Source organism: Pelecanus crispus, chromosome 3 (assembly GCF_030463565.1).
Source record: "Pelecanus crispus isolate bPelCri1 chromosome 3, bPelCri1.pri, whole genome shotgun sequence".
In the NCBI taxonomy this organism is placed as follows: domain Eukaryota; kingdom Metazoa; phylum Chordata; class Aves; order Pelecaniformes; family Pelecanidae; genus Pelecanus; species Pelecanus crispus.
In genome coordinates, this window is record NC_134645.1 from 9,777,053 (window position 1) to 9,796,531 (window position 19,479).

The 19,479-nt window shown below is 40.3% G+C and overlaps 2 protein-coding genes across 3 annotated transcripts in view; one reads left to right on the forward strand and one right to left on the reverse strand.

Moving 5' to 3' along the window:
• PPP3R1 (protein phosphatase 3 regulatory subunit B, alpha) overlaps positions 1-12,287 on the forward strand; it is a 40,576-nt gene extending 28,289 nt beyond the window's left edge. For both annotated transcript variants that reach the window (XM_075707436.1, XM_075707437.1), the window contains 4 exons: positions 3,615-3,791; positions 6,070-6,129; positions 7,637-7,821; positions 10,089-12,287. In XM_075707436.1, the coding sequence (XP_075563551.1) occupies positions 3,615-3,791; positions 6,070-6,129; positions 7,637-7,821; positions 10,089-10,136 (470 nt within the window). In that variant the 3' untranslated portion in view covers positions 10,137-12,287. The remainder of the gene's footprint in view (positions 1-3,614; positions 3,792-6,069; positions 6,130-7,636; positions 7,822-10,088) is intronic.
• A 1,488-nt stretch (positions 12,288-13,775) lies between these two features.
• Positions 13,776-19,464, reverse strand: PNO1 (partner of NOB1 homolog). The gene is made up of 7 exons (XM_075707922.1): positions 19,222-19,464; positions 18,888-19,037; positions 16,868-16,951; positions 16,119-16,179; positions 15,202-15,319; positions 14,582-14,652; positions 13,776-14,096 (listed from the first exon to the last, which is right to left on the reverse strand). Exons 1-7 carry the CDS (start codon positions 19,462-19,464, stop codon positions 14,029-14,031), a joined length of 795 nt encoding a protein of 264 aa, XP_075564037.1. The 3' UTR covers positions 13,776-14,028.
• Between the last annotated feature and the right edge of the window lie 15 nt (positions 19,465-19,479).

Genomic DNA, 19,479 nt, shown 5'->3' on the forward strand with positions numbered 1-19,479 from the left:
ATCGGTTTCTGAATGTCTCAATAAAATGTTCTTTTCTAATTCATATCAGTACGTCCTGCTAGAGATAGATTAGATTGAGATAAAATGCCTTTCTGGCAAAAGTTTGTTTTCTTAGCACGTCTTGTGTGGAAGATCTTATCTCTCTACTTTAGCAGGCCAGTGTGATGGCAGAGTTGGTCTTTTCTGTCTTTTGTGCCAGCTGTAATAACTTAAAGCTATGTAGTGGTGTTTGACTGACTTGCATACATAGTAGTTAGCTCCACTTCATAGCAGAACATTGACAGAACTCTGGGTCGCACTTTCAGTCTTTGCTGATATGTTTGTGAGAGAAAAATACTGTGGACTTTAGCTCCCAAACCAGGAAATGGACTGGAGTCATGAAATAAGACTTCGCTTAATGCTGCTTCGGGGTTTTGAGCAAATGATGCTACCTGATGACTGCTGGTCTTCAGTCCTGGCTCAGGCATCTATTTGTTTACATCCTGATTTGTAAAAAATTAATTGCTGTGTTCTGATACTTAGGGTTTTCTGAAGTGTAAGTTAGAAATGTTTGAGAACTTGCAGTTAATGAACTCATTAGTTTGTGTGGCAAGGGAGAAGAGATCCAGCTATGTTAATGCTTCTTTCATTTTTCTCCATTGTAATTTAAAAAGTGAAGTATTTTAGGTTCCTTAGGAGGCTTTAATCTTTCAATTTTAGTCAGTGCTAGTCTTCAGATTAGTATTGGAAGTGAGATTTCACTGATCTGATAAGAGGAGGACGGTGCAGTATAAACACTATAGATAATACTTTCAGTTTGCTCTTTAGTTGTTTTGAAGTGAAGGTAATTTTTCTAAAGAAAGAGATAATGCAGGTACCTTTTATTTTTCTTGTTTTTTTTTTTCTAGTAGGAAATAGTTCCAATAGTAACCCTCACGAACTTATTTCAAGGTTTTCCGGCATGAGTTCTAGATGCAATTGCAAACTTCTGATTTTAAAAATGGATCATTTGTGAGAGATTTGTCTTAACAAAATAATGGTCAGTTACTTGAAAGGTGTTGCAATTTCTGTGTCTGGGTAAGGAAACAGGAGAGTAGTGGTTGGACCAGGACATCATTTTAAACATAAAAGTAGAGAGACACTGATGTCATGGCTGGACAACTCCTTATATACATTCTTGTAATATAGGTATAAATTATGTCTATTTGTACATTCAATTTACATTGGAAAATGTGTTTATATATGTAGCGTGACAAGCCAGGCTTAATGTTTTTGTGCTTTTTCAAATGCTTATGCTGTAAGGGGTTTGAATTTTTTTTTTTAAGGGTATTAACTCTTTCTATGTGAGTTGCAACTCTGGAGCAGAGCTTGCAGTAAAAATGAGATTCCCATGTTAACAGCTTGCTGAGGTGCTGGTTTTGCATTAAACTGCAGTGGGTTCCATAACTTCAGGGCGGTAGGGCAGGGAGTGAGGGTAGATAGTGCCTACCATTTGAAAGACTGACTGACTCCATTTACAGTTTTAAGATTTTGAGGAAAATGGAAACCAAGGCATTTCTGTGGACGGAAGCAAGAGTTGGCAAATACCTTCAGTATATTGGTGAGAAGCAGCATTTTGTGCTGGCGGAACTCATAGGCAGCTATTTGGGCTAATTGCCAGCGGAGCTCTGCTTTGCCATTCTCTTTTAATGTTGTTGTCTTTTAGTCTCATGATTACATTCTACATACAGCTTACCATATGGTGATGCGGCTCCTTTCGCATGATCCGGAGGGGTTTCTCTGTAGCTATGCCAACAGTAATGTGCTCTTGACGCTGCAGTGCAATGTCGTGCTGTCAAGGGCACACCTTCAATCATGTTCTAGGCTTCTGCCTAAATTGGTGGAAAAAGAAATGCAGCTTTATTGCAGTCAAGAGCCTAATTAATTGAAATACCAAATTGTCTACTGGAAACTGAGGAAACTAAGCCTCTGGACATGCTGTTTAGCCTTATTTTGATAGCCCTAGAGGCAGAATCAGATCTGTCACTTGCTGGCACAGCAAAGGGAAGATTATTCTGGGAGTATCGACCCTTTTTTGCCCTCTGCCTCTGCAGTTGCAAGCAGTTACCAAGACTGACTAACTGCAGAATGTCAGAATTTACTATATAGGCAAAATAAGCCTTGACAGAGAATCATCTTGTACTTCTGGACTTCAGGTATGCTCCCTCCCTTTCATTCTGAAATAGTGCAGTTGTGTGTATCTCTGGATTTGTGTCTGGTTGGTCTTTAGGCAAGGATATAAAGAAATTTAAGTGGAAGTTTGTTACTGCTTTGGTAGAGGATCAGGTCTCTGAATCAGCTACAATTTCAAAACATTGAGCTCTGCATGTTGGCTGACCTTACGTAGTGGAAAGACTAAGTGCTGTTTGGTTTTAGGCTGCACTTTTACAAAAGCCTAAGAAGGTATTAATGTGATGTAAAGTGGATCAGGTGGTATTTATGTGCCTTGTAAAAGTTAAGAAACAATTTCTTTTACCACTGGAGCAAATGCACTAAATGGAGCTGAGAAATGTTGAGGAGACTGTTCATGTTAGGAAAGAAATTGGTATGGGGAGTTTGAAAGCTTCAGGTTCTGTAAGATATGTTTGCTGTATGCTGGCCACTTTCAAGGACTTCCTAAGAACTTCAGTTCCTCCTTCATACCCAAACATGGTGAGCAATTTGTGAACTGACTTAGGTCTCATAAATCAAGCTGGTGATAGGGAATTTTCAGATTGTTACAGAGAAAATTCTTCAAGCTTTTCAGCAGTAGCAGTGCAAGATTCTTTTTAGTGTGCTTACAAATTCACAGATTTGGTCTATTCCTGGCAAAATTGGAGGTGTAAAGTAGGGTACTAGGTATATTCTTTAATTGAGATTCTCTTTAAATTTCAAGAGGATGGATGAAGTGGTACTGCTGCAGAACCTGAGTCTGCTTTAATTTCTGGGACAAAAAAAATAGATGTATGCAGGTCATGGCTACAGGTATGTCTGTTTCCTGTTTGAGGTGAAGAAAAAAAATTATCTTAGGTCTGTCTGGTGTTTTGAGTAGGTGAGTGTTAACTGGTCAACAGTTGGACTGTTAACCTGCTTAACCCTGCATGCATCCTAGGAGGTCTCATAGGTTTGGTGTGCTGAAGAAGCACTAGTTTTGCTGATATGTTTACTAATATAATTGTCTTTCTAACTTACTCTGTTAGTCTAGTGTAAACATAATGCTAGCTCCTTCAAAGAAAACTTGGCCTCTCTTCTAATTTCTTCATACCTGGTATTTGTAAGAGCTGTCTGACTAAGAACTAGCTAAGCATCCTCAATCCTTAAAAATCTTGTGTCAGCATGTGGTATTCGGTGAGTCACAAGGCTATAACTGTATTATGGCTGGTGCAGGGAGGAAAAAAGGTAAGGTTTATTTAAAAAAAAAAAAAAAAAAAGAAAAGGCCTGTGATTGTCCTCAGAATTTGATGTTCTCTCTATAATCTTCCATGACAGTGTTTAATAGTTGTAATAAAGTAGGAGAAATTCTGGTAGGAAAGCAATGAAGATATGCTCATTGTGTTTAACTGGCAAAGGGTTTACTGAAGCCTTTCTGAGAACAGGTGTTTTTTTTCTCATTTCAGTTGATGCTGATGAGATAAAACGACTAGGAAAGAGATTTAAGAAGCTTGATTTGGACAACTCTGGTTCTCTGAGTGTGGAAGAGTTCATGTCTTTACCTGAATTGCAACAGAACCCATTAGTACAGCGAGTAATAGATATTTTTGACACAGACGGAAATGGAGAGGTGGACTTCAAAGGTAAGACACAGTACTTTGTGACAGGTGGTGGCATTTTATCAGAATTCCTGCAGTGTTAGAATTCAAATTTTGCTTCAGCTGAGAAAGGAGGGGTGAAGAAATCTTGTGACTCAAAATAAGGTGCTAATTCCTAGTGAAACTGAATACCAGTAAAACTAGTTTCTCTGGCGCATTGGGGCAATGCACTCCTGAATTAAATGCTTAAAAGAGCAGATTGTTTAGTAATAGCTTTCCAGGTCATACTGATTTAGGACTACTCATTAAGTATCTCTTAAAGTACACCGATTCAGACTCTTAATTGTGGTGCTACCTGAAGTATATTCTTAGGCTGAAGAGACTACGAAAAAAGTGGAGTATACCATGTAAGTGGTGTGTCTGTGCATAAGTTGTATTTATGCAAATGTTGTTACGAGATCTCTTTTGGAGTATTTTGAAAATAGTTCTCTAAATTGTGAAAGTGGTCCAAATTTTTCTGTTGAGACTTCCTTTATAAGATTCTTTTTATGATCTTAAATTGTCGGTAGACAATTGAAGCGAAAAACAAAAGTTTTGAGTACATTCCTACAAAATTTTAGGTTTATTTTAAATATTCATGATTAAAAGAACCAGTAGATTAAAAATCTTCCTTACTAGTTTATGTTAAAACAGTCACTGACCCTTAGAAGTGATAATGTCTGTAACTTCTGTTGAAGTTAATACTTACCTCTTATTGCTCATGACTAGAAAAGGCTAATCAGTTTTTCTTGAGGTTTTTTTTTTTAATTTGGAGAAAGTTACCAAATCTCATATTGACAGGCTGAAATTTTAAATAAAACGTTAACATGCAAAAGTTGCTAACCTTTACAAAACCCTTTAAATTTCTATAGGGAGAACTACAGTGTAACTGGAATGCTCAGTTTTTAAGACTGACTTGGTTATCAGTTTCCAAAGCACTAAATGTTGTATGTAACTGCCCAAAATGCCCTTGTGAAAAATAGGCAGCAATGAAAGATGGTGGTATACAGTATGTGACATTGAGCTGTGATTAATAGAATTACCAAGAGCTCTTCCTCTTGGGTGGGAACAGGAAGTTGTCAAAATCAATTTTGTATAGTAAAATAATGCTGCTGCAGTAAGTGGCAATGAATTCTATTGTCATCTGGCCAAGTTTGCTTCATTTAATTCCTTTATTTCTGTCTGAGGGAAGCTCAAAGGAAATGTTTTAAACTGAAAGAGAGTAGGTTTAGATTGGACGTAAGGAAGAAATTCTTTATGATGTGGGTGGTGAGGCACTGGGGCAGGTTGCCCAGAGAAGTTGTGGATGCCCCGTCATTGGACATGTTCAAGGCCAGGTCGGATGAGGCTCTGAGCAACCTGGTCTAGGGAAGGATGTCCCTGCCCGTGGCAGGGGGCTTGGACTAGATGATCTTTGAAGGTCCCTTCCAACCCAAACCATTCTGTGATTCCATGAAAAGGAAAATTCCTAGTGTGAGGAAACTTGGGTTCTTTTGTTAAAGACCTAAATGGGTTTTTTTTAGATTAATCTTTAAGCATAATGGTTAAAAAAAAAAACCCCTCAATACGCCATATAGGAGTTCTTGATTTAATTTCCATTCAGGTTTTTAATTTAAATTCAACAAAACTTGCTGAAATGGTAGTAGGCCTTTCAACCTATGTTGCTATACCTCTGTATTATCTCTATACCATAGTTTAGCTTGTGGTTTTGCACTGTTGTCATTTGTACCACCCAGAGCTCTAGGAAGTCTAGTTACAGGATCTCATCCAGAAACATCACTTGCCAGGGTTTTATTTTTTTGGCAACTCAAGAGTTTGCTCGTGGGATAATGATTTCATTGTTTAAACAGTGTAAATTTCTTTTTACCCTATTTCTTACAGAAGAATATATATTTTTTTAGGCATTTATTTTAGAGCAGTTTGTAATTCTTCCTTCAAGTTGAGAAACCAATCTTGAGAGGAGCTGTACAATTAGAATTCCCACTGGAGCAGCTTTAGTAGAGATCTTGTTAGATTCTGGTGAAAAGTCTAGTTCAGTAGTACTGAAATACTGGTGTGAACAAGTCTGTTCAGTGAGCGCAGTATTGGATTTGAAGTACTTCCCACTACAGAACATTAATGTATCAAAGTGTGTGGACACTTAGGTGTCACAAGGTAGGCAATATTTTAAAGATGTTAGGGTAATTTAGATCCTTTTTACAATTTCTAAAAATTCCTGAATGTTGATTTCCTTGCTTTATTAAAAAATACACTTTTTGGTAAATACTTTTCTTGTATTCTTCAGAATTTATAGAAGGAGTCTCCCAGTTCAGTGTCAAAGGAGATAAGGAACAGAAGTTGAGGTGTAAGTATTTTGATTTTCCTACACAAAAATTTTTTGATCCTGTCATGGTTTAGCCCCAGCCAGCAACTAAGCACCACGCAGCTGCTCGCTCGCTCCCCCTACCCTGATGGGATGGGGGAGAGAATGGGAGGAGTGAGAGTGAGAAACACTCCTGGGTTGAGATAAGAACAGTTTAATAATTGAAATAAAGTAAAATAGTAATGATAATAACAACAATATAATAATGATAATAATAATAACAATATACAAAGCAGGTGATGCACAATGCAATTGCTCACCACCTGCCAACCGATACCCAGACAGCTCCCGAGCAGCGATCGCTGCTACCCCGCCAACCCCCCCCAGTTTCTATACTGAGCATGATGCCATATGGTATGGAATAGCCCTTTGGTCAGTTTGGATCAACTATTCTGGCTGTGCCCCTCCCAGTTTCTTGTGCACCTGGCAGAGCATGGGAAGCTGAAAAGTCCTTGACTAGCATAAGCAGTACTTAGCAACAACTAAAAACATCAGTGTGTTATCAACATTCTTCTCCTACTAAATCCAAAACACAGCACTATGCCTACTACTAGGAAGAAAATGAACTCTATCCCAGCTGAAACCAGGACAGATCCTCAAAAATATACTTTTGTTAGTTAGCATTGAGAAATCAGCAAATCCAGATTCTTTTTAAAAGTGGGGAATCATGAAGGTAGATTGTAAGCTTTTGCACACACTGTCATTTGTGCGAAGGATTTGCCAGCATTCTTTTCTATGGTGAATGTTTGAGGAGGTTGCCTTCGGAATATCTTCAGCTGCTTCACATTTAAAAAAAAAAATTAATCTAAGCATACTTAGTTCACAAAACTGTGTAGCAATGTGCCTTGCTTTGTGGGAGCATAAGAATAGTATTAATTCTTCTGCTGCTACAGTAGAACAGCACTAAATTCTTGTTTGAGAACTGCATCTCGGGAACACAACATGACCCAAGCTTCTGGAGTGGGGAAGGAATAGATTCAGTCATGGGTGTAGCTTTGAATAACTAAGACCTAATACAGGTTCAAGAAAGAAATCTGCTGTACGGAAATGTTGAAAAATAAATTCGGTCTTCCTGCCAAATTGTTTGCAGCAAAGTAACTAGGTGGGATTTTGAGTCATCTGTTCCTTGGAATGTTGTAATGTTTTCTGCTTGCACATGAGCTGCTACCTGGGTGCTTTACTTGTGGTGGTGAAGATTTTCTAGTTCAGAGTTCCTTTACTGCTGGTGCTAAAACAATCCCGACTGACATTTCTAAAGTGAGTTTTTTCAATTCGATAGTAGCACCATTCATTGTACTATTTCTGATGCTTCATATTTTTCAGAAGAAAACTGAAAGACTGTTGGAAATCTCACTTAAAAGGCAGTATTTTTCTCAGTTTGTGCAGGATTGTGTGCACTTACTGTTAATGCAAAGCACATGAGTGTATATTGCTGTTTTCCAACCACATTTGTTACTGAAAGTTTTACATATATATTTTTCTTCTGCAGTTGCTTTTCGCATTTATGATATGGACAAAGATGGTTATATCTCAAATGGAGAGCTCTTCCAGGTGCTGAAGATGATGGTTGGGAACAATCTCAAAGACACTCAGTTACAGCAAATTGTAGATAAAACCATAATTAACGCAGATAAGGATGGTGATGGAAGAATATCCTTTGAAGAATTCTGTGCTGTAAGTAACCTCTAAAGAAAACCTTTTGATAATTTGGAATTTAAAAAAAAAGGTAAACAACATAAAGGGTAAGATTATAAAAGCAGAGTGTTTCTTCTGACCTGGCAACAGTCACCCTTTGACCTAGCTTTATTACAGATGGTATTTTTGTGTTACGGCTTCCAATAGAGCAACGTGTTTTATGACAGATGAGCAAGTCCTGAAGTGGTTCCTTCAGGATGCAGGCTTTCCCATGGAATCTAGCATGCCTGAAGAAGATTGCTTCGTTGAGAGCATGGCAAACTTCTGCAAAGCAATTTCTGTGTCATTTCATGACATAGTAAACACAAGACCAGCCTTAATTATTTCTGTATATAGACAAAAATGGTAGCCTGACATGAAGATGTATATTGGATTCCAGTCTCTATGCTGATAGAAAACAGCAGCTTTAAAGATGAGTTGTGACTGACTGGCTTGTTGTAGGAGGCTGGTTTTCCTTGTTTTCAACAGTTAAATTTGATTCAGAAAGAAACAGGACTTTCAGTTGTTTTAAATGCCTCTAGCTGCTTCATAGAACACACTGAGTGAAAAAACTCCAAGCATGGTGGACAGGCATGTACAGTCTGCTGAAGGGGAGGGAAAAATGCTTCAAACCGTCCGAAAGCTGTAAAACCAGAGTATGTCATAGCAGATCTCTCTTTCAAAAAGTGTCACTGTCAGGGTTGCTGCGTGGAGGGGAGAGGTGTGTTCCACAGAGGTGAACTTTAGGTTAATCTCCCAATCTCTGAACGAGGTGTCTGCTCCAAGTCACCCTTTAGAAAGGTTTATCTTTGCAGGGTGTGGAGAGAGCCTGGGGAGATTATCGCCATCTGCAGAACGTGGGGATTTTACAAAGGCCAGGGTAGCCGGATTTGTGTCAGTTACAGGGAGAGTAACCCCTCAAGTGCTGCTCTTGAAAAGGCACAAACAGTTGAAAGGTGTGTTTTAAAAACTCTTCGGGTATTACTGAGCAGAATGCTTGAATGTAGTGCTTGGGACTCGAAATGGTTGATTTCCACCCATGCTCTAATTTGTTTAATTAGTTGACGGCAAGTTTTAAATTCCTTCTCTCTTTAACAAAAGTAAATGACACATTGAAACATTTGAAAATTGCAATAATCAGTGTTTACATGTTAATTTTAAATGGCATATTAATCAACACACACTTGGGTAGCACAGTTTGAGTTGATAGGCACTCAAGCATTGCTTTTATTTCCTACTCTTTGAATTTACAACTTCAGTTCAAATGTAACTTGTTTATACTCGTGATCAATGCAAGTTCTAATAAAAAGGGGAAAAAAAATCTGCCCTCCCCCAAACTATTAAAGCAAAAAAGTTCCATTGTCTGCAGATATTTTTTTGGTAGAGTTTAGTTATTTTCGTGGCATCATGTGAAAACATGTGGTCATCTGCAAAGAACTCAGAATGAGTTGCAGCCTGCAAACACCTAGATTAGCGAAGCATCTGTTTATTTCTTGCACTGGGCTGTTGTCTTCCAGCCATCCATCGACTATGATGTTGCCCTTTCTTTTCTTTTGTCCTTGGGCTTCCGCCCAGACTTCCTGTCTTGTACTATTTGATTTTCCTCTACTTTTCTTTTAATTTCTTCAGGTTTTGTTGACCTCCTGACAAGACTTGATTCCTACAATCTCTTACCCTCCTGTTCTTGCATTTTGCCGCCTTTGAATTTTGTGCCATCTATCTGCAAAAATACTTTTTTGTTCATGGCATTTGGCCATACCATTTGGCCTTTTGAATTTTGTTTTTGCATTATAAAAAGTTCCTCTGACGTTGCACCTTTCCTTTTCCTTTCTCTGTGCATGAAGCGTACACCTTTGAATACTGGTAGTTCTTTTTTGGGTGCGTGCAGCTTTGTGAGAAATCCTGCTGCCTTTCCGAAGGCCCTTTGCTTCTCACAGTTTTACAGAGTGTTTTAGGAGTGTTTCATTTAACATGCAGAAACATAATACAAGGTCAGAATACGAGATAGGGGAGGAAAGCCAAAATGGTGTAACTTACACTGTTTTTCAGGCCCTTGAGTGTGTAAATCGTACTAATGTAACTGCCTGGGTTCATACATAATTTATTCACATACCACCCAGTACTTGTGAATTGTAAATTGGTTTGGAGAGGCCAGGGGAGTCCTGTAATGATGGTTGACCCGAATGCATCTTCTGAATACAGTCTGTTCTTTGTGTCTTGCCAACTTTCAATACTTGTCCATTTATGAACACTTCTTTTTCTCCCAGGTTGTAGGAGGCCTAGATATCCACAAAAAGATGGTGGTAGACGTGTGACTCTGTAGGGCACCACCCAACACTTTTGCTTTCTTCTCCATCTCTGAAGATCTGCTCAAGACGTCCAGCAATGCTCTCTGTGTATTTAAATGGAAGTATTTTTCTCTGTGAAGCCACATTTTCCAACATGAGCCTCATGAAGCCAACTAAGTGTTATTGAACTTTTATTCTCTCAATAACTCAGTGTAGCACTTTAAAGTCTGAAGGACAGCAAAGATGGAAAGAGCATATCAGTGTGGTGGAGAAAGGGAAGGGGTTGGCTTTTTAATTTATTTTTCTTCATCTTTTATAACAAGGAAATATCTATCTATATATATATATGTGTGTGTGTATTTATATATAGATATATATGTAGCTTTCTATATGTAGTAGCTAGGTGGGCTTTAATTTAATATACTTGATTCAGAAACAAAACTAGAGTACAAAGTGCCAAGCAGAATATTAACAGCTCAATATATGGATATTCATCCTTACTTTTATTTCACACAGTTTTATATATATAGTAGAAGAATGTAAAATTTTAACTGGGTGTTAGGTCAACTCTTTTCCTTTTCCTGTGACTGTTCAGATGTTTCTATATATTGACTGGCTGACAAAGCATTGCTTCTTATTAATTCACCTTAATTACAGTTTTTGTAACACAGGAGGCTAAGTTTATTTATACCTGTTAATATATTACCAGGGACTGTGTCTCTTTGCTAAATAACTTAGTACAGTTCTACTTAATAGGAGAAAATATAGTTTAATGCTACTGCCAAGAACTAGCCCTCGTGTGCATATAGTAACTGCAGAATGCTTTGATGGCCACTAGATTCTGTCACCTGGGAACGTGGAGCTGTTCCAGCTGTCCTGAAGTTAAGGCAGATCTGCTGTTCTGGATTCCTTTTAGATACAGCTGCTCAAGGTGTTAGATGCATTCATGATTTTCTCTTGTGCTTAGCTTGATGAAATTAGGATTGACATAACTGTGCAGGATTCCCATCTACTTATTTTATACAGTGCTTAGATTATAAAACGTTCTTGCCATTTAAATTCTGTTGTTTCAACCATGATAGTTTCCCCTCTGCATTTAAAGATTACTACAGGTAGCATAAATAACTGGTAATATTTTATATATATATATATGTATATAGGATTCATACAGGGGGAAAATCTTGTTAACCTATGCCATAGAGGAGGAAAACTTCACACTATCTAAATTTATACCTCTTGCGGTTCTCCAGTCCTTTGCCTGGAGAATTTTTTTCTTTTCTAGATTTGTCCATATCATAATTTGTAACAGATGGTAACTTGATATATTTGTGTGATATAAAAGTAGCGAGCCATGTTTTACAACTTTATATCATCCCTTCCCTTTTCTGCAATGGTACTATTGGCTGGAAGAAAAACATTTGCTAGATTTTTTTAGGACAGTACATCTTTCCTGTATAGTAGTTTTTCTATTAAAAAAATTGTTTTATAATCAGCAGTGGAAAGTGCAGGTTGTCTGAACCTACTTCAGTCGAGCACCTGTCTGCCATAGCTGTTCCTTCAACTGAGTGCTGCACATCATGGGCTCTGTCTGTGAGAGAGAAATCCAGGTGCTTGGTGTCCTTGCATGACATGAAGTTTTGCATGTAGATCGATTTGAAATGTTCCTCTTGTTTACATAATTTGCATAATTTAAAAGATAATGTTGCCAAACTTTGGTAAATGTTGATGTTCAAAACAAAAATCTCCACTACATGTAACTTTTCTTCCTCTGGATCAGTACGTGGTTTATAATCCCAGCCAGTGGTTGTATCTGTTCCAGTGTCAACTGCCATGTGCTCTGCTTCAAGGGGGAACTAGTCTTTTGTGAATTTTTTGTACATAAGTATTTGTTACAAACATTTTAGCGAATGCTTTCGATTTCTCTTACTTGCTTGTGCATATCTTGGCTGGCATTATAGAAATTAGTGCTAATGTTATTTCCTTAGGGGGATTGGAAGGGGAGGGATGAGGGTTGGTTGGGTTTTTTTGTTTGTTTTTGGTTTTTTTTTTTTTAGTTTGTGTGGGGAAAAATGATTTATGTTGAATGTTTAGTTTTTCCTCTGCATGCTACATCATATGTTGTGGGAACTATAAGAACCTTCATACTATATGAATACAAAATAAAATATTTGAACCTTGGCTGGGTTGCTTCAGTACTTGCCTAGACCTTTCCTGTTCAACCTAAAGCAGGTCTGCACCCTGCTCTAAAGAAAAGAAAACTTGCTGTTCATAGTTTTTGTCCCCTCTTAGATTACAAAGATTTATTGAAAAACTTGACAAAGTGCAGACAGTCCCCCGAATCCTTCCAGGCTTCATTTTAGTGTTTTGAGACCACTTAAGTATTTTTTTTTTTTCCTTAAAGGCACATCTGGTTCTCTTTGCTACATGTCCAAATTGGATAAAATACCTTGTTTTAAATCCTGTTAAATTCAGAATGATTGTGGTAACTGGAAGGTGGTTTAAAAAACAAACAGACAAAGCCCTAACCTTAATGTAGGTGAGGAATGCAAGGCAGCTTCTTGCTCAAGGAAAGGTCTGAGACCTCTGCTGGTGAAAACAATCCTCTCTGTAGCAGGTGTGTCCTGCACACAGCTGTTTGCTGTTGCTCTTTGTGTTGCAGTTGTTTGGGCCTTCTGTGTGCTGCCTGCTCCCTTCCTACTGCTTTTGGTTGGTATCGGTGTGCACCTGCTTTAGGATAAAGACTAGATTACTTTTGTGTGTCCTTGCCTCACTCTCCCCCTATCTTTCAAGCTAATTGAGATAAATAACGTAAGCAACCAACAAACAGAAAATGTGCTAACCAGGTAGGTGCACGGTTTTACCTTGAGCTGCTCAAAATAGACATACTCTCCCCTATGCTCAGACCGTTGAGAGCTGTACATTTAGGTAACTCGGGAAGTCTTAAATCTCTAGCAATTGAAGGCTTCAATGAATTTGGCTATAATAATCATCCCATACTACAAAGCGCTGCGCTGGAAACTCAGACACCGAGAGAAATGCTTACTCAATTTGCTGGTGTTTTTGATAACTAATTTCAGTTTTTGTTTTTATTCACAAACCTAAACTGAATTATTTTGCAGGAGACTTTGTAACAAGTTTGGCTGGCAGGCTCAGGAGAAAAGGGCCCATGTTTAAGTCAAATTCGGACTGTGGCTGGGCTCTCTCCCCCTGCTCTGTTGCATGCATGTAGCATTTCAAGGAGGAGACACAGCGCTTTTACAGTTGGTTGTGCTCTGGTAGACTGGCAAGTGTTTAACCTGGAGGCTGCCCTTACAGATTGTTTGCGAGAGAATAAAAAAGGAAAAATCCATATAGGTGCAGATTCTGGGATTAAGTCCAAATACACTATTTACCTCTTCATTGTCGTACCACTTTTGTGTGATCCATTGTCCCATCAGTAGCAGAGACTCGTTGGGCAGCCTGCTGCTAAACTTTGCATTCCAGTTGATGCTTCCTTTTTCCAGGAAGATACTAATCCATGATGTGTGGTTATGGACACTTAACTATGCTCATTCCTTTAGGCTCAAACTCAAAGGCTTTCTGAAGTCCTCACAGCAGTCTCTTTAATACTTTGATGTTCAGAAGGTCAGTAATGAAGCATGTTTTTGTTTGAGGACAAGTTTAAGTAAAATCAGGTACCCATACTTCTGATAGAGATGCAACCAATTTAAAGTAACTTTTAATGACTATACACAAATAGTAAGCATGTTCAAATCGGACAGCATGTCTGAATGAAATCAGACTGCACAAACAGTCCCAGTTTCCTCCTGGGCTTCCAAATCTAGCAGGAGACCGACTGCTCATGTAGCTCCAGGCCTCTTCTGCAGGCAGAAACCACGACTCCCAGCCCTGGTCTTTGGTGGTGCAGCCGCGTTGCAGCTCAGAATCTTTCAGCTGCTCTGCTGGCCACTGCCCGAATATTGCCATAAACTTTTGATGGAGGACTCCCTGCAGAAGGAAGCACAAATTCAGTCGGCAAACAAGATGCCGTATATCACACAAACAGATGTTTTGCTCTCGTGTCTGTGTTAGGAGAGAAATAAGCCCATGGGTGAGAAGGATGGTCAAGGTTAGCCACCCCATCTATTACTGCAAGCGCAGAGTTAAGCTTCTGCTGTTAGCGTGGGTTGCCCCCTTTGGCTTTCTAGATGGCGTTCAACGTAGCCCCTCACGGAATGCTGCAGCTAAAGCAAAAAGCAGAAAATCTGCCTTTGGCGCCATGGGGAGGGTTTTGGAGCCAGAAACCAAGCCCTGGCCTCCCTGCTTCTTCCCCAAACCCTCCTCATAAGGGCAACAAGACAACTCCCAGCAAGCTACCTCCTCCAAATGCAGGTGTGGACCCAGCAGGAAGAAGGTAAGACCCACAGAAAGCAGCTTCTCAGGCTGCAAGATCTACTGATATGTAATGGAGAAAAATAGATAACAGGACTTACCTAAAATTAGATTGCAAATTGCTGTTCGTGCCATTTTAATGTTCTGAAAAGATCCCAAAATATGGATTTTCCTGTAAAAAGCAGTCCAAGTAGCATTAGTTAATGGGAACAAACCTCCCTGTGATTACGCAGTTCATAGGGCATCTAAGTTGGAGGTGAGAGAGGAACATGGAATTTCAGATGAGTATACTAGTTCCTTTTCCACGGTTGTACTTAAAAAACCCCAAACGCTCAGAAAACCTACAAAATTGAACCTGTGCTCTTCTAAATCCTTTATAAAATAGTTTTACAATTTTTCAAACTTAACAGTGTAGCAGCTTTAGGAGGAAAACACTGTTGCAGGGTTGGTGGGTTCAACTTTGATTATTATATATGATATATTAACAAGAATGAATTGTTATGCTGTGTAGAATCACTCAGTTCTAGGTGTGCTGGTGACATTGTCATCGTTCTCAAAAGGTCAAATAAATACTCAAGCAGTTAGCATTCATTAAAGATAACACTTCAATAAACTGCTCTACAACAATTTCAAAAAATTCAAGTTATCTGTGTTCCTGGAAGGGGACATGGATTAATTTGGGGACTGTGCTCTGCCTGGAAGGAAAGAAGTCAATACTTACGCGTCAGCAAGAACTATTCGTGTCCTGGTTACGTTTTCTATTGTGAATTTTGTTTTTCCGCCTTTCCCTGCTATTCTCCCTATTGCTCTTGACAGATGATCTCCTTTCAAAGGTTTGACTAAAACGAGAATAACGCCCTCAGTAAAACAGCAGCAGTGTGTACTTGAACTGTGTTCAAGTTACTGGAAACAACTAGTTTTAAGTAATACGAAAGCAACTTTACTATAGGTGAAATACATATTTATCTATAGTCACCTATATGACCAGAAGTGAAGTCACACCCGGTGGTATGTGACCACAGGTCTGAGAGAGAAATTCTCGTACAGAACTGCAGCGGAAGGCATTCTCTTCGTTACTGAGCAATTAAGATTAAGAAAGCAACAGAGCCAGAATGCGCACAATTAACACCCACAGAAACAAAGTGGATTACACTTAGATGCTGCTCTCCGAGTCCCAGTAATACATGAAATCATAAACATTTCTGCTGCCTACTTTCCCCCCCTCGCTGTCAGGATAGAGGGAGGAACAAAACCCACTCCAATTTAAAAATGGAGTGAATGTATTCCCCAGAACACTCCATGTCACCTTTAAGTTTAAAACAACGTTTACGCCGTGACAAGAAAAATCCAATCAACCTGACAAAGTGACATGCTTTTAAGGATGAAGGTTGGAGGGGTGGTGTTGGGACATCTTACAAAAATGACAACCCTTTCAAGCCACCTGTACCTAGACAATAATTCTATGTATTGGCATGAAGGTTTTCCTGATCCCTGAGGATAAGTGACACAAGTGGAGCGTGAGGGGAGAAAAAAATGCATTTGCAGATGGTACACACAACTACTTGAATACTGCAGCAGAAACTACTTACCATCTGTAACTTCAAATGATTCTTGAATACTGCAGCAGAAACTACTTACCATCTGTAACTTCAAATGATTCTAGAAAAAGATCATCTAATCTGATGAGAGCAAGGGCATCCTAAAATATTAAGAGATTTGTTATCAGCATGAGTGTTGCAGTACCCCAACAGCGTTGCAAGCTTCTGTGTGTTCTTTACACGTATAAACAGATGCCATCAGTAGTATTTCCCCACTTAACATGTCAAACAAGTCAGCTAAAGTCAGATAGCTATTTTTTCAATAGCATTATAAGCATTTATTTCTGCATAGAAAACCCTACAAATGCTTAGACACCCCCCCCCCCCCCCCCCCATTTGGGTCACTGCAGACCCACCTCTACTACTACAAGTCTGGGGCCAATGAGCAGCCTGTACGATACTGCAAAAAGTGGTTTTGTTTTCTCTAAGTAGATGTTGAGTTTTGAACAGATTGATGGTTATTGACTGGGACCAAAGCAAAATGAACAGTCTCTATGTATGCAGGGCACCTCAGAGCCAGACAGAATATAATTTCCAGCTTGCCTCTTGCACACCATTAAGTATTTCCTCCATTTCATAATTTTAATTATGTGCTGTTTGAAGATTACCTTTTTATTCTGCATTAGCTTAAGAAATTAACTTCCACTCCAGTCACAATTTCAAACACATTTATTTCTAGAAAACCACCTAAAGATTTTTCTTTCTTTCTTACTGTAATTTGCAGAGAGGCCAAAGACTTCACGTAAGCAAATGCGAGCAATCTCACAATCGAGCTGTTGGGAGACTCACCTCTACTTGAAACCCAAGTATAAATGCTTTCACAAAATCAGCTGCTTTCGTTAGAGCACTGAGATCCTTTGTCTCTTGGCAGGTCTGCAAGACAAGAAGTTACGTTTGCAAATTAAGACCATGCAAGTAGGATCAGGACTTGAAAAATCTAAGAGATGAAGGCTAACCGTTAAAAAGCCACATTTAGGTCATGCTCCTATATTGTGTTTTACTGAAAGATCCAAGTGATAAACTTTGTGCCTCCTTATAATGTTGACCCTCAACCACAAGAATGCACCAACGCTACCAGAACCTGTGTTTGGAGGGGAAGGAAAAGAAACTGCTGAAAATCCTCCCCATTGGTGACCAAGAACCACCTTTTTTATGAGGGAGGGATGGGGACCCAACAACAAACCCAAAAAAACCCCACCAAAACAAAAAAAACCCAAACTAAACTGCAACCCAGAACAGCAGAATAAAAGAGAAGGGTGGCAGGAGACAGCTTCAGGAGGGGAAGTTACTCTAATGACAATATCCTAAAGATGTTTCAGCAGGTGAGTAGAAACATGGACAGGTTCAATAAAACGTATGGGACAAGAGAAACAAGATACTTGGAAGAGGAACAAATCGACCCGACACACCAGCAAGCGTTTCAGTTTTATACTTTTTCTTTCCCCCCCAGCAGAGGCCACAGGATTTGCTGCCAGGCAGCATTTTTTCAGCTCATGTTCCAGAACTGGGCCAAAGCATTCCTCTGCTACGGGTGGAAAGTCTGTGCGCATCTGTGTTTGCAGATCCTAACAGGGACAACTTAGAAAAGAGCGGTCTTTGAAGCTAAAAGAAAAGGAGGAAACAATAATTAAGAAAGATAATTATGTTCATGTCTGGAATAGGTAAAAGGTATTCTGAAATGTCATTTAGAGCTTCCACGCCATGTCAAAGAAACGATAGAAACTCATTTCAAAGTTTTCTATTGTTTTATACTCATGATAGATAGGGGCAAAATTCAAATCAGCTTGATCAAGAATGTGAGTACCTGCTTTCCAACCAGACATCATTCCGTATTAAAAAGCAGTGTTAAAATCCCAGGTTTTTCACCTGTGTAGTTATTCAGTGGAACTGCAAGAGTGTTCCTGCTCCGCCCTAACTTTCCTTTGAGTTATTCCCAGGAAGTGTAAATAAGGGATAGGTCTGTCACCTTTCCTAAGAAGCTGGCCAACTTGTCACTAACAATACAATTATTTTCCTCTAGTTGCTACCATCAAACCTGTGGTAAGAGTTCAAGCTTAGGAAGCAAAATTACTGCCGGTGTCTGCATTTTCACCATTACATCATAAAATCTCACACACCAACATCGCTAATACAGTAACACATACGTCAAAGGCGTAGCGTGAGCTTTGGATATACAGTTAAAACCAGCTAGTCTGAATATTCCTGAGAGAGAATAAGAATGAAGAATGAGCGTCTGCAAGATTTGCAATTATATATTGGTATCTGTACCCTAAGCTGTTTCAGTGCAATCCATTAAAGAAAAATCACAAGCTATTAAACTACAGGCCCTTATTTTGTGCCACGAAAGACAGACATCAGAGGATTTGGTAGCCCCCTCAAAAGACACTGTTAACTCACAATTGTCACGTTAAGCATTTAGTAGCCTGAAATAGCTGAAAAACATTGCATGCCAAAATCGTATGTAGCACATAGACTAAGGTTCGCTCTTCATTCTCGAGTACGTAATTTCCTCCCATAAAAACTGACACCCCCCCTGCCCCCGCTTATGCTGGCCCCTTCTAGAAGAGAGGAAGACTTTTAAATTTTACTTGCATTAACTACTTGTTTCTAAGCGATAACTGACAGATTTTATTCCGATCCCCAGCGAGGGGTTGCTGGTTAGGCGAAACTACGCCGTTTCCATTTCCCCAAGCGTCACGGGGGATTTAGGGCGCTTCCCCGGTCTCTGACCCGCGGGACAAGCACACCCCTGAGGAGAGGCCCTGCATTTCGGGTGTGCTGGGGAAGCAGGAGAAGGAGCTCTCTTTACCTTGATCTCAACGTTTCTCGTTTTCAAGTTAAACCGGATTTGAAGTTGCAAGTGCTCGACGATAGGCGTGAATATTTTCATCCAGTTCTCTTTTAACGGAGTGTACCTGTTGGCCGGCACGGGAATCTTCCGAATTTCGCCTTTTCCAACCTGGGGGTGGGGGGAGAGGGTCGTGAAGCACGGGGAGGCCGAGAACCGGACACCGCTCCCGGGGCCGGAGGGCGGCCCAGCCTCCCGCGGCCTCCCCCGCAGCGCCAGCCCCGGCCCCTCAGGCGCCGCGTTCCTGCCGGCACCGCGGCCAGGCCGGCGTTTCCCCGCCCGGCGCCCCGCGTACCCCGAGCGCCTCGGCGGCCAGGGGCGGGAAGGCCGGCCTCTTGCTGGGCCGCGGCTCCGCCGTGTCCGTGGCGGCCCCCGCCGTGTCCGTGGCGGCCCCCGCCGTGTCCGTGGCGGCCCCCGCCGGCGCCTCCTCCCCGCCCGCGGCCGCCCGCCGCTTCCGCCGGCTCCGCTTGGACAGGACGCTGGTGAAGCCGCCCTCGCCCGCCGCCGCCGCCGCCGCCGCCGCCGGCTCGGTCTCCATGGCGACGGCCGGGGA